The following is a 27,643-nucleotide window of genomic DNA, read 5'->3' on the forward strand; positions in this document are numbered from 1 at the left end:
AGCAGAGGGGGGACTTCAACCCAGACAGGTGAGCCCCAGGTTCATGCACGGAAGCAGAATGCTCTTCCGTCTCTTCCGCAGAGCAGAGGGACGCACTGCAAGGAGGGATGGGTGAGACTTACGCTTCACAAAGGGTTGGATTATTTTGAGAGTTTGGGGACCATTGTGATGAACATTGTACTAACATTTCCATTTCAGTTTTCTTAGAGAAATAAGACCAGTATGTCTCTGATTTCCTGTTGCCTAATGGACACCACCAGTGAAAACCAGAAGAAAAGGTTTTAGAAAAGTATATTTCAGAAAAAATATATATATATACACACACACACACACACACACACACATATATATATATGTATGTATGCATATGTATATATATATACACACACACGTGTGTGTGTGTGTGTGTCCAAAAGAGTGTTTGGTCTCTTTAAACTCTGATAAGCTAGAACCTCACTTCAGCAACTCTAGAATTACCCTCAAATTTGGAATAGTACATTCATATATTTATGTATTTATATGTGCTTGTATATTATGTGTAGGTATCATACACATACTTAATGATGGGAAATTTCTGTTCTCTGAAGATATATTTCATCTGGAGTAATGAAAAGCATTTTGAGCTAAGTAAGATGGGTGGGTAATGTAGAACTGGGCAATAGTAATTTGAAGTAAAAATAAATTTCGGCTAAAAATAATGAAATGGCCTTTTTAACATTCAGCTACCAACTCTGACATTTACTTTTTGTAGTAAAGGGCCCAGGTCTGCCTCTCCTCATTAACGAGTATAATATACTGGAAATTTGGACATACACAAAATTCTTTGTATACGATCTCCACACTGTTTTCTAGATTATGCAACACTAAGGACATATTGTGGTAAAAGGAGCACCCTTAGACATAATGCTGTAACAATGTAGACATTTTAGTGACCCCCCCTCCCCAAAGTCCCACCTTCATAAATAGTTCATAAGAAGAATTTTTCATTTTTATACTTGACTGAAAATCAGTTTTCCTTCATTCTCACATTTGTGAAACAAATCATTTACTGACTCCGAGATGAGTTGGGATCCATTTGCTACATGAAAATGCTGTTCTCAGCATAAGCTGTCTAGTGTCCGGTAGAGGCGTTCTCTTGACCACTGCTGCCACCTGCTGGTCGTGTGGTTGTTAGATTTTAGAAAAAGCCGTGCATAGAGCTCCAGTCAAGATGATGCAAAATGCAAGTATCATTAATAGGTAGTTTTGTTGACCCTGAATAATAAAAAATAATAACTGTAATTAAGAACACATGAATCAAACATTAGGAAAAGCACAGGCTCTCAAGATTACTAGGGACCTTACTAACCATCTTCCTTAGCCACCCATATGCTTTTTTGCTATTTCTCTAAGTGGTCATTCAGATTCCCTTGAAAACCCACAAGATCTTTACTAATTCACCTGTTCAGTAAATATGGTGGGCTCCTACTGTGCATCACATGTGCTGGGGTTAAAATATGCAATAAATAAATAAAGTACAAGGGCAAAACATGCCCTTATTCAGACAAACATATAACATGGGAGACAGGAACTGATAAAATAATCACAGGAAAGGATGTTACGAAGTGAGAGGGGTGTGAATAAGCAGGTAACCATGGTCGTTCCTGAGTGTGTTGTAAAAGAATCTTAACAAGGTGGTTTGGAGGGTGGGAAGTTGAGCTTCTAACTGTAAGAGTCAATGGATGGGGTTGGGAAAGAGGGCAGCAGGTAGGAATTCCAGGTAGAAAGAATGTTATGTGCAAAACTCTGTTGTAAGAGAAAGCATGGTACTTGCCAAGGGCTGAAAGGTCAGTGTAACAGAGCAACGCGAGTTAGGTAGAGAAAGGTAAGGTCAGAAGGCTGTGGGCCCGAGCATACAGGGATCTAATAGGTCATGGTAAGCTTTTGAGTTTTATTTCTTGAAGCAATGGAAAGACATTAAAGGGATGGACACAACTAGATGTGGTGAAAGATGGGATTTGCATTTGATAAAGCCTACACTTTTTTACAATGGTGAACAGACTGGAGGGGGCCAGATGGATGGAAGGAGGCCAAAAAGAAGACCAAAAGAAGGCAACTACAGCCCTCTGTCAGATAAGTAGACAGAGATCAATCTAAAAGGTGAGGAAGAAAGAGAGACTAAGTTTGGCTTGTCCAGCTATTTGTGGCCGCAAAGATGGGAAACACTGAGAATCACCTTCCAATGTAGACAGTCCATGTTTAGATTAACAAAGAAATACCTTCCTGTGTTAACTAGAAATATTTTATTTCCTGCAAGTTCTATCTCTAAGGATACAGATAGATTGATTTTAATCTCTTTCCCACAAGAAAACCCCTCAAACACTGAAAAATAACTGTCTAATATCCCTGAAGCATCTTATTTCCTAGTCAGTATTTTAGCTCCTTTTACCATTTTCTCATATGGAATTGTTTCAAGCTCCCTCACTGTTCTGGCTGTTTCCCTTTGAATGATTGATCGCCAGGTTGTCTATATCCCTCTTTAAATATAGCCCTCAATACTCTAAGGGAAGGTTTGAACATCACAAAGTAAAACCGGATTAGCGCCTCTCTAATTTTAGATCTATGGTCTAAAATTACACTGAGATCTCCTGACAGTCAAATCATATAATACTATTAGGTCTTATCAATAGTATTGCCAATTAATGCATAGCCCCAAACAATACAGTGCATGTTCCCTTTTTCAGCTTAATAGAATATTGGGTGACAGTGAATTAATTTGTCTGATGACCAGGAGCGGTCTTTGTAAACTGGGTTGGAGCCAGCTGTATTGTCTGATTTACTGTGATCATCAACACTCTCAGAAGTCACTGTAATACAAGTACTACAGGTGCAAGACAGAGCCCAAAGCCTTGCCAAGCACAGATCAGCGCGCGCGCACACACACACACACTCTCTCTCTTTCTCTCTCTCTCTCTCTCTCTCTCTCTCTCTCTCTCTCTCTCTCTCTCTCTCATCCTGCATTAAGGTTCCCTGACATCTTTTTCTTAGTTTTAAAGACAGTAACCAGTTCTGGTGCAGAATAGGCACTGAATAAATATTTGTTCAAAGAAGGAATACACTCAGGTGATTGCTAAATGTACTTTAAATTAGACAATGTGATTACTTAAATAAGAAAAAAAACAATATATGGGGCTCAGTTGTCCAATTGTCAGCATTTTACAACCTAATTATATGAATATTTTGGTAAGCTCTCTATTTTATTGTCTGTGTAGACAGAAGGATAATGTTCTTAGGGAATAAAATATTTTTCCCCTTTAAGGTTAAGAATCTGTCTAAACTGCCTAGTCTCCTAGAGAGAGAAAAAAACTGATTATATTTGGGTGATAGTTCTCCTTGGTCAAAGGTAAATGTTAGCTCTTAGAAAGATCACACTAACATTCTCCCCAAAGCAAAACATTTTTAATTTGGACTTTTTGAAACAGCTATTAAGATAAAAAATCATCTCATTCTTTATCTGGGGGAGCTACTGACCTATAAATTGTTTTGGTAACAATCCCCTGCATTGGTATTACTGTAGACATACTGGCTAAAAAACTGTGTTGCTAAAAACATAGTGAATATCTATCTAGCTTAAAATAGCTAAATATAAAATTCTAAAACAAACTTTCCCCCAAAGGAACAGACATCAGATATAAAAGAACATCAGAATTGTGCAGCCTCCAACTGGAGCACTGATGGCATTAAAACTAAATAAAATCATTACGTTCTTTCACACAAAAAGTGTTTGGGTCTCTTAAGTCCTTAGTGCTGTAGATTATATATAGGCTTTTAAGTGTGTGTCTTCAAGGACCGCCTTAAGACATATTGATAGAACCTAAAAGTCATAAAGATGAATGTTTTGCTTTTGTTTTACTCTAGGGTTTTGTGTTGTTTCTAAGAAAAATAATTAAAAAAAATTCTGGTAGGATTTGGGGTGCAGTGTTTTGTTGATAACTTTTCCTTATACTCATGGGCATGTAAAGTGTTTAAAACTTTCCTTTGACTTCACTGTCAAGAGGCAGTTAGGCATCTGCATTGAATAAGTATCACTGGATGCCCTTTAAACTTTGTTTGTAGGCTGATTTGTAAGGTTTTTTAACTCTAAGAAGGTCAACAAAACTCCTTGCTTTCAGCTTGGCCCTCACTCTATTTTTATATACACACTTGGCTAAATTTTAACACTTACTCTCAAATTCCAGAAAGAATTCCGTTGGGATTTTATAGGAATCTCAATGAATGTAACTGGAGAGAATCGACTAGTAACCATAGTGAGCTGTTCTATCAGGAATATGGTGAGTCTCCCCATTTGTTCTGATTTTCTTTTATGTCCTTTTGTAGTAAAAGGAAAAGATTTTATAAATTTAGCATACTTCTTGTTCATTATTTTTGTATATTTTTATAATCTTTGTAGGTATTAATAGCATTTATTTCTACTTTTTAATTGATAATTAGTGGCACATTGGTGCCACTGATTTTATATTTATATATCAGTGGCATACTGATTTTATATTTATGCTATATTTCAGCACTTTACTAACTGATCTTATTGGATCAGAAGACTTCCAGCTGATATTTTTTAAAAACCCTCTTTGAATGTCTTTTAGTATCTTTTTAGAGGACTCTGAGGAATTAACACTAGGCTTCATGGTGAGAGATTCTCTCAAGGGAGTTCTTATGTAGGAAAAAAAGATTTTTAATTCAGTGTCATATCATTATTACTGTAGTAGTGAGCCAAATAATTTTCAAAAGCTTAGAATAAATCTATTCTTAGTTTGTGCTTCTTTCTACCTTAACTGCAAACAAGCTCTGGTCACTAACTTGTGATTTGCTAAGGCTTCAGCATGTTGTACTGAATAATAATCTTACATGGAAATCATCATCCTTTGTGAGGCAGATGAAATATTTGCAAAGCGATTTACAGAGTGTTACGGTCATAGAATTATTTTTGTGGAAAGCAACCCTAACTAAAATAAATGAGAAACATGTGCCTAGAAGTAACTTATGAGTCTACAAATGTTTTAAGTTGTCCTGTGTATTTAAAAAAAATTAAGATCATGGTCCAAATATCTTCTAAACATGTTTATTTCATCTCAGAATCTTACTCGTATTATCAAATTATGGCTTTCTAAATCAAAACATTTCATTTCAAATGAATGAAATGATTTCTTAAATCTAAAATCGAATACTCGTTTTAAGGATCAGCCAGGGACACAGTTCACGTCATGGTTCCCAGAGATGAGCAACATCAGATCCTAGAACCGGGAATTCCTTGCTACCCCAGCGGCACACTGAGACAGAAACTGCCATGCCTCTGATGCCTCGCGAGGGGGTGGCAGGGGTCACCTGTCGCCGCACTGTTTTCCAGGAAAGTTGCTGTTTTGATAGGGAGACCTTTGGGAGGCCGGCGAGCCCACAGCAATACCTATTCCCAAATTCCATTTGCCTCAGGGATATTTTAATCTTTGGGCTAAAAAAATCTTTTATTTGTTAATCTACCATATTTTATACAAAATAAAATTTCCCTTTATCACATTTTATTGGATTATCTAACCAAACCTCTTATGGAAATATAAAGTCAACGAGAGCATTTTTCCACTAGGGATTGGGGTGGAAACACGTTTTATAATAATTATCATATTTATTTATTTATTTTTTCCCTAGTTAGGGGTGAAAACACATTTTGAACATCTGACCTGTCAACTTGATTCATGTGTTTTCTGCACTGGGTTTAGTAGTTACATGCAGTTTTCAGAAAATAACACAAATGTAGTATTAAATACCCTTTGTACATGGATCTACACCTGTTTTAAAACTCTGTCCTTTCTTGTACATACCTGTATTTCTTTAAACATGAAGACACCCCACATTGCAGCTACAAATCCTGGACCCTTAAACAAAGAAGAGCTTTAATTAAATCAGTTATTTTTCTGTCACTGTACTCTATATAAATATAATAAATTGGACAGCTGACCTGACACTTTAATCAAATAACTTTCTATTGTAAAAGCAATATAACAATATTGTCAGGGAAATAATCTCAAACCTAACTCAACATTAAGCTAAACTAAGTAACATTAGGTAAAAAATGAAGAACTTTTTGTGTTTTTGGATTTAGTTGTTTATTTTATGAACAATATAGAAATGTCAAAAACATACTGTTTGAAACCCAGGCTTTATATTAAAATTTAAGGATGTTTCTAACTTTAATGCAATGTGTTTTAGCCTAGAAAATATGTTTTTTAAAAATCAGTTTTCTAGGTTTGCACAGATGTGCTGATAAAATGTTTCAGGCAAATTTTGTTTATGATGATGATTTAAAAGCAGGGCATGCAGGTGAACAACTGGTCAGCAGACTCAAATATCTAGTGTAGCCCAACATGAAAGCAATTAATTCCTGTGTGTATATATGTCAGTCCTCTTACCATAATGAACCTGAAACAAACTCTGAATTGACTCTCTACTGATGGCAAAAAGTAACACTGTGTACTGGAAACTGTACTTAGAAGCCTTGAGATTTCTACTTGCTTTCTCACTCCCACAATACTCGTAGCAATTGCCTCAATATTCTCATCTTCAAAATGGGGACAATCCTATTAATACTTGTCTGGTCTATGCCAAAGGAAGTATTTTGTTTTTTTGTTACCTAACTATGTGCTACATAATTAGCACCTAAAAAACGTCAGATGAGACAAATTGTATTATGTATGCCACCGTGGATGGCATTATCCAGAGACAATGCTTTGCTTTCTAAAGCACATTCTGAAAGCCTTCTTTAAAAATACTGAAGTTTCATATAAAGAGGAGTAGGAAATACTTTGTCTCACAAGGTTGTCATGTGATTCAAGCATGATAATATACAAAAAAGCATTTCTATATTTATAAACTGTTATATAAAGATGAATGTTGTTATAAATAGCAAGTTATAATGTATCCAAAAAGACAGTAGGTAAAATGACCCAACAAACACTTTCAAGGATATCAAAGATTAACAAACCTGCTAAAATGAAGCTAGCAATGTTCCATTAGCTATGGGGGACATGAGATTAGAGGGTATCAGTTTATCTACATAAATCTATTATACTAATTGTCCTCTTAAAAAATCAAATTCCATAGCAATCTTCAGTGATTCACTAAGAATGCTTCAGAGAAATTAGATTTACATTTGAAAAACAAAAATTTGGAGAAACACTTCAGGTACTCACAGCAGTGATTATCGGAAAACTGACCACAGCACTGAGAGAGTGGTTAGCGATGAACCAACAGCAGGTGCCCATTGCCCAAAGTATCCCCGACAGAAATCCTGAAACACACACAAACATCTCACATGTACAAGCCACGCTCCCCTCCTGAAAAATTCACACTCTAGATGTAGCAGGAACATTAAACTACATATATCAAGGCATTCCTGTCAACATTATTGGCCAATGTGGATTTTTGAGTATGCTAAATGATTGTTTTGGAAACCAACCGATTGCTCTTGACTGCTGTGGGTATCATTATCAATCCTTTCACTTTATCGACTTTAAATAAAGTACCCAAAGTAGTAACTGAGTAAAGACTGGGTAGTGGAGCGGGGCCTAGGGAAGACACTAGATCAGAACATGCTCTGCAAACACCATTTACTCTAAACCATGGGCATAAAAATATGTGAAATTCAGAATGATGCTTGTAGCTAAGGAAAAAAAACACCTCCTAGAATTTATATGAAAATACCAGCTAAAAATTTCATGATACTTTAACTAAGCCTTCAATAAATATTCTACCATTTTCTATAATGTTATAGTGGTAGAGTTGCACATGTTGGCTTAAGTCAATCAGGCTCTCAAAAATGAGTCCCTGACATATGCTTTATTTTGTACTATAAAAATTTTACTTGTGGACTTTTATTCCAAATTGAATTGTAGCAAAACCAAAAATGAGAAATTTTATATATACATATACATATATGTATACACACAGACACACGTATAAAATTTACCATCAATGCCTAATCGATTAAGTCCAAAAGTATGTGCATTTATCATATGACTTTTTGAGCTCTAAAATAATTTCTACCTACATTTCAGAAAAAACTTTTTGCTTTCCCAAGTGGCTACAGATTCCTATTTGTTGATACTTAAAAAAAACACACACAAAATCACAGGACTCTGACTTTTAATAGGAATCCTTAGATAATAAAAAAGAAATGATAAAGTCTGATGGTCAATACATAAGATGTCTTGGCGTAGGAAATGATCTTAGATTTATTGTTCAAGTTTGAAGTTCTGTAATAATGACTAACATTTTATATTCGGTTTCATGGTTTTTAAATCCTTCATAGTTGGTGGTGAACTTGGCGAAAGCAATTAAGGGAATGAAAATACACACGCGCGCACACACACACACACACACACAGGATGGCTTGATTTCCAGGAGATGATTAAATTAAATGAGTAGAGAATGATAGTTTTATAGAGTAAGAAGATTTTCTATAGTAAATGTTCTTACCTGGCAAGACTGCTTCAGGATATAGCTTAGGATTATTTTTCATGGCTATACAGTAAGCCAGAAAGTAGATGGTACTTGTAAGAAAAATGCCACTGGCATGTGCAAAAGCATAGTCCAAATCTGAAAACAGATTATAAGACTCTCAAGTGTATCATTTTAGTCATTTCAAATATAGAGTTCTAAAACAAACTCACTGAAATTAGCCTTAAACATAAAGGAACCATTAATTATATTTTATCACCCTCGTTTTCTGCATGCTCGCTATATAGAATTGTAATTAACATATTAAAAGCCAAAAAATATGAAGTAGTAAATTAGTTATTATAATCAAAAGGCTTGTTTTTATGATCATCTTGGAAAACTAAACAAGGAATAAGCAGCACCATTTGAATACAATGTTAATATCTCCTTTTTAAGAATAGGTAATCAGTCCGGCCAGGCGAGGCTCAGCGGTTGAGTACCGGCCTTGGATCCAGAAGATCGCGGTTTGATTCCCGGTCAGGGCACATGCCTGGGTTGCGGGTTCCATCCCCAGTTGGGGGCGTGCAGGAGGCAGCCGGTCAATGACTCTCTCATCACTGATATTTCTCTCTCTCTCTCCCTCTTCCTTCCTCTCTCCGAAATCTATAAAAACATATTTAAAAAAAAGAATAGGTAATCAGACCTAATTTCTCTAATGGTTAACAGCAATTGTAGCAAATTTCCAGTAGGCTGTAGTGGGAGGGGTATAAAAAGTTGGGGGGACCACTAATTTTATATTGTCTATTGATCAATCTGGAGACCAGTATCTCTGTTGTAGATATGACATCTATATAGAAAAATATTTAGGAAGTTACCCCAAAGAGACATTTATTCAATTGCTTGCTATACCTAATTACAAGAGGGATTTAACACAGGATGGTGACCCAAGGTCTGAGAAACCCCCACTCTACTGACTGTTTAGGCAGATGGTACTTTGGCCATAAAGATGGGTACACTACAGGTTCCAGCTGGGAAGGCCACGTTGGACTCAATGATTCTCTCAACTAAAATTCTAAGATAAATGGCTATATTTTGGGAGGGAAGTTGGAAGATCAAAGCATTTATTCTTCAGAAATATTAAGTCCTACTTCTGGATCATATAAGAACAACACCCCCATCCGTGCAATGCCACAAAAGGCAGCGTAACACAATGAAAAGCACAGACCAGCTGAGGGGTAATCCTGAACCCACGACTTGCTAACTTTGAGACTTGGGCAGATTATCTAATCTCTTCCTGTCTTAATTTTTTTTATTATAAAACAATAATCATAATGGTGTTCAACCAATAATGTTGTTATAATGGAGTTCGACCAGTAATGTGGTTACACATGAATTATTATTGTAACGTGCTTAGAACAGTGCCTAAGAGAGCATGTACTACTCCTGTGTTTGTTAAATAAATGAAATAAAAAATTATGCCCCTCTAGAATTTTTACATAAACTGTGTTTCTTTCAGGCTATATTTGAGTTGTCGTAAGAAAGATTCCCAAGAACTGATTGTACTATTTGTGTACAGAAATTGTCAAGGACATTGTTTATTAGGACAACTGTACTCCTAAATAATTAGTTGTTTTTATCTTGTGTTCGATAAATTGTGGGACTGATCTGATTTCTCTTGTGGCTATAAGACATCTTAGAGCCAGATTTATGGTTCATTTCTATCAAGTGTACGAGTGTGGTACATTTTTTAGACTCATTTCTGGATTCATTTTATTTTTTCACTCTTGTTTTTCTTTCTCTTTTAATTTATCCCATGTGTTATTCTATTTTTATTAGTTTTTATCTTTTAAAAAATGAAAAGAATAAAAATATGAGAAATATTTGTATAAAATCTAAAAGAAAAGAGAGACGTTAATAACAGGTTTGAAAACTGTTCATGGAGCGGAATATAAAAAGGAAGAGAGCAGCTATGGTATCTAGTCAAAGCCTAGCTACTATTTAAAGTTGAGTTAAAATCCCAGCCTTTCCATCGATCTTTCTCCCATGACTTTGGCCCCCTAAACTTCTCCCTTACCTGAGCATAGATCACATTAATTTTCTGTACCATCCAATTTAGAACTTTATTATCCATGGTCTCATTCTTTTATCATGTCATGGGTGTAAACCATGTTTCAACATAATTGTAGGACCTCTGAAGTAGACACTTCTTCATCCCCTTTTGAATCTCTACAAGGCTATCGAACATCGTGTTGAATTTCCACCTAAGAAATTAATTCTATCACTAGAAACAGATTATAAGGGAGCATTATGTTGGGCCTTTCAATGTACCACCCTGTGTTTAAAAAGTAATATTTTCTGACTAAATAGGCTCTACTTCGCCCTTTAGGAAGCTTATACTTTAACCTTTACTTGATTTTAAAGTACTATGTCCTGAACTTTAGCTTTTTTTTTAAAGAGCAGAAGAATACACATTTTCCCACAAAATAATCTCCAAATCTTAGTGTAAAGCTGGAAGCCATGTGTTAAGATCCAAGGAGCTGAAGTGAATGCTGATAAAGTTGGTTATATTTGTATGTTAAAGATCGCATGAAAATACACGAACAGTCCTTTATTACTGTTAGTCTTCAGTGCCTTTCTAATTCACCACTTCAATAAAAAGTAAGATCAAATCTATGTCCACCATATACTATGATCACATTATTTAATTGAATTAATTGGGGTGACACTGGTTAAAAAATTATGTAGGTTTCAGGTGTACAGTTCTATAACACAGCATCTCAATATTGTCTTGTGTTCACTACTGTAAGTCAAGTCTCCTTGCATCACTGTTTAACCCCCTTTACCTTCCTTCACCTCCCCCACTCCCCTTTCCCCTCTGGTAACCACCATATTGTTGTCTGTGTCTATGAGTTTTTTGTGTTTTTTTTTCTTAATCCCTTTACCTTTCTTAAATAGAAAAACAGGCATTCAGTTTATCAACAAAGTAACTTTTCACTCTTACCATACTGGCTTGCCCCTGCATATATACTATCATTTCTTTTGCTGTGGTCCTTGATGTAAATGATTGGCACAAATGTGGATCCATAGAGTATTCCAGATATCACTGCAAGACTGCAGCCCCTTAAGAAACAAATAAGTCACTATTAATCTTGGTTGAAAGAAATATTTCTGACTAACACACAAATGGAATCATAACGAAGGCATGCTTCAAAATGTAAATCACAAGCAGGCATGTAGAAGTCACCCATCTATCTCAAGCTCTAGGACTGGGAGGAAGTCAAAGGACCCTGCAGTGTCCAAGCCGTCGGGACTAAGAGTGCAGCTTAGGTCCTCCACTGTCTAATTCTGGAAATACATGACTTACAAGAGGTATATACCGATTATCATTATAAACTGTCATTACATAGTTGGGAATATTGCTATCACATTATACAGTCTCCGTAAATAAATGTGGCTCTCTAATGAAATTATGAAGTATTTGTGGCCTGGCACTATGCCATAGGCTTTTTTTTTGAAACACAGGTTTGTTCAAAACAACTATGGGGATCCACTGATTTGCCTGTGTCTTACTGACTACGGCATGGTCAACAGGCAGTGATGATTTAATAAAATGATCTAGATGGTTAAGGTAAAACATCACCCTTTGTAGGAAGGAAATGTTTCATGTTAAGCACTGGAGTCATGCTGACTCCTCAGACTTGATACCTGCATGAAGCAAGCGTTTCCAATGATTTTCGGGGAAGGTGATTAGTATTTTTTAACAGTCCCTTTAACTTAATACAAAAGGAATATGGCATGAAACAGGAAAGAGTGTTAGGAAAAAACTGTTCCTTTTCAAACTTAAAAACAAATTCTTAATGTCTATTTTCATAGAGCTTTAAGGAATATAAAATTGTAGAAACTCACAGAGCCAACTCAGCAATGAGCTCTATTCACGCAGGAAATCCTACGTGGTGGTGAAGGCTGGACTTCACAGTCCAGGAGGAGGGCCCCCAACACAGACCAGGCTAATAAACCAGGTCTGGCTAATTGTGAGGCAACTAAAAATATTCTTCTGAACAAATATTTCCTTAACAAAAGAGATGCTTTGTGGAAAAAACCCCACAAAAACATTTTGTTTGGGAGATGTTTTATTCTGAAACACAAAGAGCAACATATTTGTTTCTTCAAAAGCTTGTTTACTAGTCTTTCATTTGTTCTATGTACTCAAATGTTTATCTAGCATTTATTATGCACCAGGCACTACCTCTTTCCCATTGTGAGGATATTGTATATGCTCACAGAAGAAATGCTTTATATTCTTGAGGCAAAAGAAGGTGTCATTGCATAAAGTCCAAAACAGCCATCAGTTGTAAAATGCAAGCTGTATACTATTATATAGTTTCACAATTCTTTGCCAGCCCCTAAAACCCTAAAATATAGGGGCTTCTATTGAGCCTAATTCTTTCAGTCTTTATGAAGTCATTTGGGGGAGGGGGTAGTATCTACATAAAAACAAAATACTGTATCTGACAAAGAATATCTTGGGCCCAGCCAGGCGTGGTTCAGTGGTTGAGCGTTGACCTAGGATTCAGGCGATCAGGGTTCGATTCCCGGTCAGGGCACATGCCCGGGTTGTGGCTGCAGCCAATCAATGACTCTCTCATCATTGATGTTTCTATCTCTCTCTCTCCCTCTCCTTTCCTCTCTCTGAAATCAATAAAGATATATATATATTTTTTTTAAAAAGAATATCTTGGGATTATAAGGCTGTCTAACACAACAGTGGAGAGATTTCTCTTGGAAGGTGGACATCCCGGGGAGTGCAGCACTAGGAAGTGTATTGCCTAATTCAACTGGGATTTCTGAGAGCACGCTGGTCATTGTCTTCTGTGGCCTATACCACCTCTTTTACTTTAGGTGCAAAAGTCTTGCAAAATGAGATTGCTTTTGTCGGCTACTGATTGGCCAGGGATACCGCAGTGGCTTAGGATTTCCTTGAATCACTGAGACAAAGGACCTCTGCATCTAAAAATTCAGTGGCAGACAAGAAACTCTCTCCACCATGGAGCTAAAAAAGTCAGAGCTCATGTTGCCATTTTCTTCTTGAACTCAGATGAGTATCACTTAGCTCCAGTAATCTTTGCTTTTACCAAATACAAAAGAAAAGAACAGAACCTCTTCTTACACTATGCGGGACTGCACTGTAGAAAGCCTATCCACCCAGGAGGAACCAGGACAGGGATCTTGAGTTTTGTTGGTCACCTATTGAAAACATTGGCACAACCAAGACAAAAACAGCATTCAATTGATAATCACGTTGGCGACAAAGAGATTTTCAGTGTTTTTCTCTTCTCTCTCAAATGTACTTTAAAATGTGAACATTTTATACTATGTGTTATTCTGTGGATATCTCTCAAATGCTTCTGATTCTGACCCTCTTTTAATTCACAGTGAGTTGGTACTTGGTAAGTTGTCTGTGTAAATTTTTTTACAGTTTTAACATATGGCTATTTTGATACACCTATCAAAATTAACAAAAGTGCCTGGCGGGGATGGCTCAGCAGTTGAGCATCGAACTACAATCCAGGAGGTTGAGGTTCGATTCCCGATCAGGGCACATGCCTGGGTTGGGGGGTCCATGCCCAGTAGGGGGCGTGCAGGAGGCAGAGGATCAATGACTCATCATTGATGTTTCTATTTCTCTCTCTCTGAAATCAATAAAGACATATTAAAAAAATTTAACAAAAGTTATTAATGCTTGTGTTTCATTTACATATTTTAATAATCTGTACAGAAATGAGAACCAAGGAAAACTCAAAGACTCCTTTACTATGGACTGCCTTAGGTCAATAGGCATATTTTTATTCAGAATTTTTTTTTTAACTGAAATTAGTTAATAGAACAATTCCAGCCATGTTTCAAGATTAGGCTAATATTCTAAATCAGGAAAAATTATGAGCAAATTCATAGTATTTCTATTATTGTATATAATGATCTTTGCCTCTTAGCTGGAGTTTCTTGATGTTATATTCCTACTGCTTTCATAAGAGATAAGAAACTAGATTTGAGTTCATTGCTAAATCAAGTTTTCCTTTGGCAATAACTGAAGAGCTCGTGCTGTATGGTTGCATACTAACCAATCGCGCTGTTTATGCACCTTTAAACTTGGTTTACTTGTATCCTTCCATTTTGCCTAGAAAAATCTAGCCTACCATGTATATCTGTGTGTTACCAAGTTGCACTTCTGTGATTTCATTTTCTGTTCTTTTCTTTGAAGGGTGGTTGGTTAGGAGGTATATCTGGATCCCTAAAGTAGGCAAGGAACACCTGACACCTCCTCTCAACCCCAAAAACATTTCCCTGGTTAAGAGATGCTTCTGGATTAATAAATCACTTTTCTCTTACATGTAAGCTAAGTTTATTTAACTTTAGCGTCGATTTAACTGAGGTTTCAGTCACCTTAGCTGATAAGAGTTTTGACGGGAGAAGAAAGAAGGGAGAAGAAAGGATTGATTCTGAAGTAGAGGCGGCACCTCCCGGGAAGGCAATCGCTCCGTGCGGGTGTGAACCGCCAGACTCGGGGGGCCGGAGAGCACCACACGGGCCCTCTGCGGCAGAGGAGGTTCTGGAAATAGGAAGGGCTAGAGTCTGGGCTCACGGCAATGGGGGTTTACCCTGAAATCACTTTTGCATGAATAGTCTTGGCACTGCTGTGTCAGGTCTCTTTTAAACATTGTTCCTATTTAATCTAGATTTGCTATTCCAGATTAATTTAAGTTCATCAAAGTCAAAATATAGTTCCTGTCTTCACCTTTGAGCAGAACAAGATATGACAGAAAAGAGAAACAGGATGCAAATGAAGTCCAAATCCTACTTTTGTATGACTTGACCTACATTTTCATTGGCTTCCTCTGACCTATTCCCCTTGCCCTCCCCGGGCCTCCTTTAAAACCTCCTTCCTCCCCCTTTTTAAATTACCTTTCATATTTCTCTACAATATTCAGGGCTCTCCTGTTGTAGAAATCCTTAAATCATTCTAAAATATAGGCTTGTATATACCTCTTCTAGTAGGAATCTACTGTTAATAAAAATAAACAGACGTCTGTGTTTGCTGAGAAGCTTTCCTTGGGAAATACTGATTGCTACATAGCCCTAGGTGTAACAAATATTTTTGAAAACCCTGACTAGAAAAAAACAAAACACAAAACACCATCTTCTCATCTTTGTTCCAAATCTATGCATTTTCCTTTTATCTTAATTTTATGTTTCACATCAAGTTGTCTCCCACACTATACTCACGTGGTCTGTCATTAATGGGGTGGTGTCCAGAAAACACGTGTTATTTGGTAATTCACTTTTGATGAACAAAAATATGAAAGTACTGTAAAGAAAATAAATATTAGTGGTATTTACCATGAACCCTGGTTCATATCAAGTTGCTTGAATTTTAAGAAAAAACACAGCTTAAGTGAAGTTCTACTGACATGATGATTACTTCCAAACTGCCTCTTCAGTGGTTCTGCCATTTCTTGAGAACTGCTATTCTCTTTGGCGTCTCTCGTTGTCCTTAATTACAACAGGTTAAAAGCTAAGCTCTAAGGCCTTCCCCCTAAATCAGATCTTTCTCCTATTTTTTTTGTTTTGGTCAATGGCTCTTTCTTTTCATTCCTTCTTAAGCCTAGAATTACATGGTAAAATAATGCAAATAAAAACTACCTTGAAATAATATTTTTTTACCTATTATACCGGGGAAAAAACAAAACAACCTACCCAAATTTTAATAACATCTCAGTTGGAAACAGGTACTCCTGATGGGAGTATAGAACTATGCAACTCCCATGGAGGAGACTCTGGGGCCATCTACCAAAGCCACAGACGTGTCCACTCCTGACTTTATGAACACATTGTATGCGGGAAACGTATCTATACATTTTACGTTGACTGGTAGTAGAGCGCGCGATAAAAACTACCTGCAAACAATGTGTGAATATTGTTCCAGGACCTAAAATACAGGTATATCACACTCAGACAAGGTGACCTTCACAGACAATGCTGGAATACTATGCAGCCACGAAAAAGAAGTGAGAATGTCTTTTATGCTTTGATAAGCAAAGATCTCTAGAGTATATTTTAAGAGATAGAAGCACGTGCATAGCCTAATGACTTTTCTCCCTTTAACATTCCATAATGCACTGTCTCTTCATGTCCAATATCTTTGTAAAGAATGACTCACTCTTGACTTTTGAACCATGCAATTGTGTTAAAATATTAAATCAATGTAAGAAAACTCACAACTTTGATATACTTTTGACATTCCTTTTTAATATGTTTGCATGGTTCAAAAGTTACAACAATATAAGTTTTCAAAGTACATATGTGGCTAAAATAGTATAACTAGCTAAGTGTTAAACAGTGCATATGATGTGCTATCTTTCATATAAAAATTAAATATTTCTTAGTTTCCTTAGCTCACTCTTCTACTTGCTTTAAAAACTTGAATGACTCTATAATCCCTTCCATTGGAAACTTAACTTTTCGATTTTTATTGCTCTCTGCATTGTGTTCCACCCAACCCATCTCAACACAATTCCCCACATGGACTTCTTTCTCTGACCTTCCCTGCTCCAAAATCTCCTCCATTCCCAATCTTTCACAACTATCTGCTCTGGCTTATGTTTCTCACTTAGCTGAATACACTAGGCACTCTCTTATCAGACTTTTTATAACATTAGATGTAAGGTGGTGTATAAAATAAAATAAAAATGGTGACTGAGGTTTTGATTTTGAAGGGTTGTGACTAATACCTTTTATGAAAAGAAGGAATGCAGGAAGAGGAACCAGTTTGGAGGGAAGGGTAAAATAAGAAAAGTAATTCTGGTTGGAAAATGTTGACAGCAAAGAGAAAGGAACTAGCAGTCTAGTATTTGTAGAGTGCTGACCATGTTTCTGAATTAGCAGGATCCCCAGACATGAATTATTTTACTTCAGACTGAGTAGGAGAAGCTTGGGAGGCATCTATGTAGAGATGTGAAGCCTGGTCTGTAGTTAGATGTTAAGGACTGTGGCTCTGAATAAAAGTAATTGCTAGAAACAAAGATTTGGGTTTCCTCACAACACAATTCTCCTGAGAAGAACAGTTAAGTGAGAAAAGAATAAAGAGTAGACCCTGGAATAATCCAGAGCATTTCTTTTTTAATTGAAAAGAAAATCTGCCTTTTTATGAACTCCGACTCATAGATCTTTATTAAGGCATGTTTAAGAGAGTGTCCTGGACATTGTTTCTTCATGTCAGCTCCACTTCCACCCTTATCTATTCTCTCCTGAATATAATGCTTAGAAGACTCAAAACTACATTTTCTCAAACTATATTGGCGGCTAGGATTTGCCAACGGGAGGCATAGGCATGAGATTAAAAGGTAGGAGACACAATTTTGCTTTGGTGATGGCTCCAAAAATTTCAGCAGCAGCTGTCACCCAGGGCAGAGGCAACTGCTCAGCAGTGCTGGCCACAGTGTGGGCTCCGGGGCTTCCAGGCTGCACCGCTTCCTCCCCTCACTCCACTGGGCCTTATAACACTCTTGTAAACAATCCCCTGTGTTATATCCCCTGCTGTTTAAAGTACCTAAAGTGGTTTTGGGTGCAGAGACTGACTGATACTTACCTTAGGTATCATATTGGGAAAATACAAGGCTAGAAATAATCTACCCAATCCTTTAAAAACTGGACTGTACAGACAGGAGCAATAATTTCAATTTTAAAAAGAAAAGCAACATCCTAAACCAATGTAGCCATATTCCAAGTTTCCTTATACTGACCATGAAACTCCAAGCTTATTTTAAAAATGTCCTTCAGAACAAACTGATTTATCTGAGTTAAAACAATGAAATGAGAGGTTCTAGAAATTCTTCTCAGTAAAGAAGCATAGATGGGAGCCAGGATGCACCACAGAAAGGGATCATTGCATTTCCCTTCAGAGACCAAGCTCCAAACCAAGCTGCATGGGTCCCTGAGTGCACTGATTACCTTACCGTAGACTTGGACAACACATGTCCAAAGGGAAACAGTAAATGAACATGACATAGTTATTAATAAAAATAAGGACTATTATGATAAAAATTACCCAACATATAGAGCAATAGCAATGTGTCTAGCACTATATAAAGCACCTAACATATTTTATTTCATTTAATCCTCAAAATATCTTATGAGGCTGGTGCAATTATTATCCTAAATCTATCCCCAGAGGAAGAAACCAAAGCTTCGAGAAAATAAGTGATTTGGCCAAGGTCGTACAGGTAGAGGTGGTAGAACATGAATAATTTGTAATTTTGGAGAATGTACACTTTCTATAGAAAGATAAATATGGAGAAAAACAATGCCTGATAGACTGGCTAAATTGGCCTTAAGTTACCATTAGGTGAAAACTAAAGCATGCTAACTTTACAACATTCGGGTGTAAAGAAATTGTTTCTGAGAGAGCTATTCAAAGCTAGAATGCTGTATGAATTGTACAAAATACATAAAATTGCCTCTAACCAAAAAATGTCAGGAATCTGCTATTTCAGAATAATCTATGTTATTTCTTCTCCAATTGGCCTGGAACCACTCTCTAAAGCAACATTTCAATGACAAAGAGATTGTTCCTGAGTGTGGCTGGCAAAGAGCTATCATTGCTGGAGGAGGGGAAATACAGTTTTCTTTCCCTGAAGAATAAAAAAGTATGAAAATCTTCCCAGGCAGCGCTATCCGTTATGTGAAGCACTGACAGGGAATATAGATGGAGCCGAGAGAGGAAAGGGGACTGACTTTAAGGTGACCTAATTTCTGTTTGAGTTTTATTGACTGAACACTGCCATATAGAGGTTCAAAGTCATTTTCACCCTCATTCATACAGAGTATGCAACTAGACACAGATACATCTAAAAATATTTAAATGGGTGTGTGTTTGCATAGGTGATAGAGTTGGTTATCTAACTGGGTTAAGAAGAGTCGAGTGAAGTGACAGGGACGTGGAAACTGGGGGGTACAGAGTAAGTGAGTAAGAGAATCAATGGCTATTTCTCGGGCCTCAGGAATCCAGCATATTTAGCTTCCATGGCATTTCTGAGTTTGCAAAACACTTTAATATGCTCTTTAATTCTAATTTTTAATCCATGTGTTATAATTTTCTAAATATTATAGAAAATGAGAGTGAGCTTAAAAGGAGCTAACTGAGTTTCCCAGGGTCTCGGAAACTCAGGGTCTTTGGAGAGCTAAAGCTTGACTCCTGGCCCCAGAGCTCTTGGCACTGTCAGTCTTCTCAAGCCAAGTCTGTCAGCGCAAATGAAGAACGCGAGGAAGATCATGCCAATTTATGAAATGCAGGTTTAAAACAATGGAAGCGCATCCGGATCTTTAACAAATACTCTAAATGTTTAGAAGAGCAGCTGAGTCATTAGAAACAGTGGTGTACCTTACTGCTGAGAGTCCAGCTCCAAAGGAATTTAGCAGTGGTTTGGCGACTTCTTCTGCGTCCATCCCAAACCAGCCGAACCTGGCAGGTGAGAAGGTGACATGGAAACCGCTGCTGTTGAAAATGTGTTCATGACCGCGCTGAGGGCAGGGGCTCAGGGCCAGCGTCCCGGGTTCAAACCACAGGTTCCTCACTTACGGTGGCCAGGGTAAGTTATCTTCGCCGTGCCTCAGTTTCCCAATTTAAATGGGGGTAATTATACCTACCTTATGGTTTCTCGGGAAGATTAAGTGCATTAGTATACGTAAAAGGACCTGTGAGTGTCCCTTTCTTACTAAGACTAAGGCAGAAGGAAGACAAAACATAGGCGAAGTGGGTAACTGAACGCTAATTGGTTGGCTGCAATCTTGTATAGTATTTGACATGGACTCGTAAATAACGCTTGGTTACAGACTCCCACTCCTCGCCATCACCTTAAACTCCTTTTAGTTTCACGCCTTGACACTGTGGTGACCGTTACCAGCCATCACTGTGAAACGACCAGGAGCGAGAGAAAAAGAGGCAAGAAGAAAAAGGGAAAATCGTACATGTGAAAAGCAGGGTGGGCAACGGGAAAAGGACAGGAGAGAAGGCTTCGGAGGTTAGTCTGTTATTGTTGAAACTGCAGTGCTTAAGTGGGATGACAAAATCAGAAAGCAAGGTAAGAGTAATAGCCTCCCTTTTATTCATTTTCCCAAGCTCTGCTTGAACGTTAATCTCAGTGCTGACCCAGAGCAGGGCAGTGCAGGCCACTGGGCCTGTCTGTGCTTGGGGCTGCTCCACAGCCGCGGTGCACCACAGCATGCTTTCTAGGCCGGTATGGCCGTTGAGCACTTGCAATGTGGCTAGTACAGCTGAGGAACTGAATGTTTAATTTGACCAAATTTGAATTAATTTAAATGTATATTTTTTGGCTTTTTATTTTTTTACTTATTTTTTAAATTTTGGGGGTGGCATCTGTGACGCATCATCTGTATATTGCATCGTGTTTACCACCCAAAGTCAAATCTTCTTCTGTCACCATATATTTAACTCTCTTTACCCTTTACTACCTCCTAACCCCTTCCCTTCGGTAACCACAGTACCGTTGTAAATTTAAATATAAATGGCTACATGTGGCAACTATATGGGGTAGCCTAGCCCTAGAACTGGTGCTGGCAAACTCTTCTTGAAAGGAGCAGAGAGTAAATATTTCAGGCTTTGTGGGCCAGACGATGTCTTGCGACTACTCAACTCTGTCATTGTAGCCTAATGGCAGCCACAGACAACACTTAAATGGACCAGTTTGGCTGTGTTCCAGTAACACTTTCTTTACAAAAACGTCTGGGAAGCTGGACCCTGGTTTGCTGTCCCTGGACAGACTCTAGAGGGAAGAATATATGCTTTACAACGGGAAGATCTGGGCTTGAATCTGGCTTATTAGCTCTGTGACCTTCAGCAAGTTACTCAACCTCTTTGTGTATCAGCTCTCTTATAAGATAGTGCTTCCCTCATATATTTGTAAAAATTAGCTAAGAATGAATGGTGCATACAACATGCCCAACAAACTGTCACACAATAGAAAGGGAAGATAAATATCAATTCCATTTCTCTCTCCCTACATTTTTTCCCCTAGAGATAATTCTTTACAATATCTTGATCAAATATCTAGATAACTTCTTTAGAACTTAGGGTAAATAATAATTAAAGGCAGCATATTTTATGCATGTATTTTAGCAGTAAGTTCTAAAAGGATAAGAACCGTATGCTATTCCTCTCAGGTAGACCAATCCTTAGCTGTAGCCTTACATATATTATGAGCTCAGAGAATCTTACTTGAAATAGCTTTGTGTTACCTTGAGCTTGCCCAACCAGTTAACGTATTAAATGATCCCCAGATTAAGAGTCCAAGACCTAAACCAATGGTTTTCATAATTGGAACAACAGCAATATTCCCTGTAGATGTAACATACAGAAGAAAGGTATTATTTTCAATGCAAAAAATACATTTATAAATTGATTAACTTTTATTTTAACTTCAATAAAAACTTACGGGATTTGGACAAATTTAGTATAGCACAATTCCTCATTTTTAAAATAAAATAACCATATTTTTGGCATTATACTCATGATTATGATTGCTAAAAGAACTATGCTTAGAGAAAAATCATACAAAAAAATGCAGAGTAACTCTGTGTAACTGCACCAATACTCTTCAACCTTAACGCAGGTCTCTGTTCCCTGACTTTTTGCAGTAACCATCATCAATTAACTTAGTAGTGACCATCCTCTTAGACTTGAACTAAAGCCAACAACTGGTAGAAGTCTTTGGCCTACTATGACCCCAGACTTTGCTCTCCCATCCTCACTGACTTATGTTCTGTATTCCTGCATTCATTGCTTTGTCCTCTTGAGGGTCACACAGGGCCAACACCATGATGTTTTTTAATAGTTCTTAGCCCTTCAGCAGTCTGGCTTCAGACTAGCAATCTTTTCTTAATAGCTTTCCTCTCTTGATTTTCAAGATGCCCTCATTTCCTGATTTCCTCCTGTTCTTCTCTTTAGCTCTTTCTCTCCAGATTTAGGTACCTACTAAATATTTTCCCTAAAACACATTCCTTCTCTTGCCATATTCTACTTTGGGTACTTGGCTAATTTTGTGATTTTAGCTATCAACTAGGGAGACATACTCCCAGCCATATAGATCTAGCTTCGATCTTGTGCCCGGTTTTATGCTTCAAACTGTCAATAAGAGATCTCCAACCAGATGTTCCCTACTGTGGAAACTTCAGGGACTTCAAACTCAAGTGGTACCAAGTTGAACTCATTATTTTCTCTTTCAAACATGTTTTTTCCCTATTATCCTCATTCTTGTCACTGATACCACCACCCTCTTAATCACCAACAATAAAATCCCTACGTCATCATAGACTCTTCCGTTTTGCCTACTATCCACATCAAATCAGTTACTATGACCTATAGCATCCACATCTTCAACACATCTAAAGTTAGACCCTTCCCCTATGGACTCCCAGCTGGGTGAATATAAATACTATGGGGTGGATATCAAGATCTGCAGGATGGCCCAGCCAGGCGTGGCTCAGCGGTTGAGCATTGACCTAGGATCCAGGAGATTGGGGTTCGATTCCCAGTCAGGGCACATGCCCGGGTTGCAGGGTAGGCAGCCAATCAATGATTCTCTCATCATTGATGTTTCTACCTCTCTCTCTCCCCCTCCTTTCCTCTCTCTGAAATCAATAAAGATATATTAAAAAAAAAAAAAAGAAAAAAGATCTGCAGGATGAATGGATGTTTTCTCTGTTCCCCTGCCCCAATTATACCTGATAAACATAATCACACTAAGGTGTGAGAGATAATAATTTAAATTCTAGAGGAAATTTAAAAGTTAACTCTTTTGTCTTCCAACTCATGAACTCCATCAAATCACTTATTATGCAGATATTCAAACTGAGCACCCAATAAATTTTTAACATTTTAAAATTTATTTACTTTTAATAAAATTACCTCTAAAGACCCTTGATACTTGAAATTTTCCTTGCTAAAAAGAAGAAAGCTCTCCAGGGCTGTACTTATACATTGTTGATTGGCCAAGTGAAGGCATAAATTCTAGTTAAAGAATTTCAGGTATTGATAAGGCAACAGAGGGAAGCTTTTGTTTGCTTCTATTTATTTTCTTCTGCCAGTGCTTTTGAAATGATAATGTATCTGTGCTCGTCCAATTTAAAATACAAGTCCTAAAAATGATATTGGTAGAGACTACTATTTAATAAATATTTTCTGGTAAACATGCTAGACACAGAAAGGCCAGAGCACTTAAACTCATATATGAGTTATGCTTGAACAGATAGAGAACAATTGTAATATTTTTGCTATAATTTTCTTTCAGGGACTAAGAAAGAAATCATTAAGAGGATTCATGAAGTACACCAAAAATATTTATAGAGAATCTGAATGAAAGAAACTTTATTGTCAATTTCTAGTATCTATGACTAAGAATTAGTCAGACTTACTATTTGTGCTATTTCCTTCTATTATGAACCAGTTATTCTGAGCATAGTATAAATTGATTAAAGTATTAAATGATAAATTATATCATACTTTACCTGTTGCCCAAATGCAACCCCCAACCATTGCAAAAGGCCAAAACTTAGGGCAATGTAATATCAGATTGGCCACCAAGGCAACCAACCATATGGCAGTGCAAAGTACCCACTGGAGGAACATTCCTGGAAATAAAAGAAATTGGTGTCAGTGGTTCAAACTGATTTGAGTAAATTAATGCTTAGGAATATCAATGAGGTATTATTATAGGAATGGCCACAATTTACTGAACGCCTATATGCCAGGAACTTTGCACATTTAATATAATGCTTACAATTACTGTCCATAATAATTAACCTTAGTTCGAAGACAGAGAAAATTAATCTGAAATGAAGCAACTTGTACAAACAGCTAGAAGTTTGTAGAACTAGAATTTAAACCTAGGTGGTTTGACTCTAAAGCTTACTAAGCTGTGCATTTCTGCATAACACCTTTTTGCATCTATTAGACAAATAAAATATTTTCTACCAAAGAGTACTGGCAAGAGTTGAATCTCTGTTTTTATTCAGATGCCACACCTAGTGCTGTCCATCACCAAAAACACGGCATTAAGAACTTCACAACAGCACAGCAGTGATTTAAACCTTTGGGGATCATTTATGTCACCTTTGGGATTAAAATAAAGTCATTTATGGTCACATGTAGACCTTGTACAGTTAGAGTTCAATGCCTATGATGAGCCAGACATCACAAACCCAAGAATTAGCCTTCTAGGTCAGGGCTACTCTCCTTTCTATGCTCTGGTTGCCATTTGCCAGTTATCTGAACATCACATAGTGATATGAGGTAAATCTGTACCTTTCTGAGGCTTCTGCACCATCAAGGGTGGAGGGATTAAACGGATAAAGAAAAAGTCAACATTGGAAGAAATACTAAGGCAGTGATAATTCAGTGGAGCACTTCTGACTCTAACTTTGGAAGATTTTTGCCTATTTCTGTAGAGGAAAGAAAAAAATAGCTGTTAACCTCTAAGACAAAAAAAAAAAGTAGGATCATAAAGATGAAAGGGAACATCATTTTACAAGTTCTTCATTTTATAAGTGAGAAACTGAGAACAAAAGAGCTGATGGGACTTGCCCAGGATCACACAGTTGGGAAACACCTAAAAGCTAGGTCCTCTACCCCTTAGTCTGCATTTTGTTCCTCTTTTAGTAGTTTCCATTCCTGTCTTAACTCCCAAGGAAAAGAAAGGCTCTGGAGGAAAATGATTTGTAATTTTATGGTCTACGTTGTATCAAGACATAAGGAATTGGGGAGATAACACATCTGCTTCTTAACATGCATTCACCATAACATCTCCAATTCCTTCTCCTGGCTTTAATATAAAGGGCAGGTAGATAAAGACAACTATTGTGTCTTCCCTAAAATTCACATTACAGTCAGTTCTACTGTAGTGTGAACTATAGTTACAATCCTAAAAATCACTGCATTATGCAAAATCATGCAATAAAAACCACAGAGCTAATGGGAAAACTGGGGCTAGGGTCCAACACAAAAACATCAACAAGAGGTTAGAAAAAAAGACAGAAACCTAATAAATATGACAGTACAGTTTTACACTGGTTAAGTGGTTAAGATATTCACAAATGCTACAATAAATAGGGCCTTTTAACTTGAAAAAGATCTGAAGTTTGCTTATAAAAGTGGGCATTGAAAGTGTTGCAGCTCGTAAGTTAGTGGGAAGTTGGTGGATGAAGTGTTCTAACGCCAGATGGGCGTGGCTGTGGTGCTGCAGGAACGGGTGGATGGTGGGGGGGGAGGGTGAGTGCATTTTGTGTATTACTGTGCATCTCTATCCATCTGGATTCAGTTTTCTGTATTCACCCAATGTTTTGTCAGTCAAATCTGCACGTAAGCAAACACAAAATTCGTGTTATGCTCAAATTGTTCTCTATCAATTGTTTTGGAAATTTGTGTTTTCAAAACAAGTGTTATTAGTATAATGGACTAACTTCCTTCTTTTGTAAATATAACAGATATGGCTAAAAAGCTTTCCTGAAAGTATCCATCCTAACTTTACCATTGAATACAATCTTAAGGCTGTGTTATACCGACTGACTCTCAGATAAACTGGCTTGCATTATCAAATGAGTTCTCTTAAGCTCTATTAATTTGACACCAGATTCAAGAAAATTTACTTTTGTAGCCATCTTTTCAAAAGACCCAAATGGGGAACTTTGTATTTGAAAATAATTTAAGGTTAACAATGAAGGAAAAATAATTACCATCACCAGTATCATATTTTTTAAGTGGTACATAGTTTGAGCCAAACAAAAGGATGGCTAGAGAGGATGAGATGAAACCAAGGGTTAGGTCTGTTCCATTGTTGCTCATGGTTCCAGTTCTGCCTGAGAGTGAGCTGGTTCACTTTAGACTTGATGCAATTTTCAAGAGCTTCTGAAATAAAAGATATAAAAATGAAACAATGAAAAAGTTGTAACTCTGTGAACAAATTGTGATCAATACATGATATTAATTGAGTTTTTCAAAAGAATGCTAAGATTCCTTTTTCCAGATAAAGAGTTAGGACATTATGAAATTAGGTATTATGTTCATAATCTATGTTCATTTATTCATTTTTTATAAAAAAAATTTTTGATCTCTAGTCTATAATTTAAAAAAACACACTTTATCTTTAAAGCTTGAAAGCTCACTTCTAAGATCTAGATACAGTTTTATTATATGACATAAAAAAATTCTCCTGCCCAGCTGGGCATGGCTCAGGGGTTGAGCATCGACCTAGGATCCAGGAGATCGGGGTTCGATTCCCGGTCAGGGCACATGCCTGGGTTGCGGGCTCGATCAATGACTCTCTCATCATTGATGTTTCTGTCACTGTCTCTCTCTCTCTCCTTTCCTCTCTCTGAAATCAATAAAGATGTATTTAAAAAAAAAAAAAATTCTCCTGTGTAGGTAGATGGGTATAATAAAAAATTTGTGGACTAGGGCTGTTTACCTCAACTGGTTGTTGTGCTAATCAAATGAGAGAGCATGTGTGAAGACTTTGAGAACTGCCAGTGCCCCCGCCAGGTGAGCATGTCTCAGCGGTTGAGCATCAGCCTACAGATCTCAGTTCAATTCCCGGTCAGGGCACATGTACCGGTTGCAGACTCAGTCCCCAGCAGGGGCGTGCAGGAGGCAGCCGATCAATGACGCTCTCTCATTGATGTTTCTCTCTCTGTCCTTCCTTTCTCTCTCTGAAATCAATAAAAATATAGTTTTTTAAAAAAGAACTATCAGTGCCTTAACAAGCAAAAGCCTTGGTTATATTTCCAACATGAGCTTCTAGGCATATTTAAGTTGAATTGCTGCTGCATACTCAGGATCCCCCAGAAATAAATGCACTTTTTTTCATTAACAGTACCCTCACAGTGTGTATTAATTTAAATAGTTCAGAAAACCCTATATCTTTATGACTTTTTAAAAAACTGAACAAATAAGAGAATCTCCTAAAGATCTCTTCAAGAATATCCTAAATCTCTTCAAGACTTAGATTGTTGAAGAATCTCTTCAGGAATATCTGAAAGTACAAGTTCAGCAGTGGTGTGTTGCACAATACTATCAGCCAGCCCAGGAAATGGGAGGCAGCTATTCAGCTCTCTA

The 27,643-nt window shown here is 37.2% G+C and overlaps 1 protein-coding gene across 2 annotated transcripts; it reads right to left on the minus strand.

Moving 5' to 3' along the window:
- Positions 1-1,151: 1,151 nt before the first annotated feature.
- On the minus strand, positions 1,152-26,374 carry TMEM144 (transmembrane protein 144; the record flags this gene model as incomplete). Of its 2 annotated transcripts, none has more annotated exons than XM_081134732.1 (11): positions 1,152-1,254; positions 5,853-5,906; positions 7,221-7,318; positions 8,506-8,625; positions 11,468-11,586; positions 13,634-13,710; positions 15,748-15,829; positions 19,901-19,981; positions 21,775-21,874; positions 24,043-24,165; positions 26,266-26,374. In XM_081134732.1, 11 exons carry the CDS (start codon positions 26,372-26,374, stop codon positions 1,171-1,173), a joined length of 1,047 nt encoding a protein of 348 aa, XP_080990858.1. In that variant the 3' UTR covers positions 1,152-1,170. The 2 variants fall into 2 exon arrangements, with proteins under 2 accessions (XP_080990858.1, XP_080990859.1); XM_081134733.1 differs by having other exon boundaries at positions 13,634-13,704; positions 15,739-15,829.
- Positions 26,375-27,643: the final 1,269 nt, after the last annotated feature.

The sequence above is a fragment of the Miniopterus schreibersii genome (assembly GCF_964146895.1).
Source record: "Miniopterus schreibersii genome assembly, chromosome: 4".
NCBI lineage: Eukaryota > Metazoa > Chordata > Mammalia > Chiroptera > Miniopteridae > Miniopterus > Miniopterus schreibersii.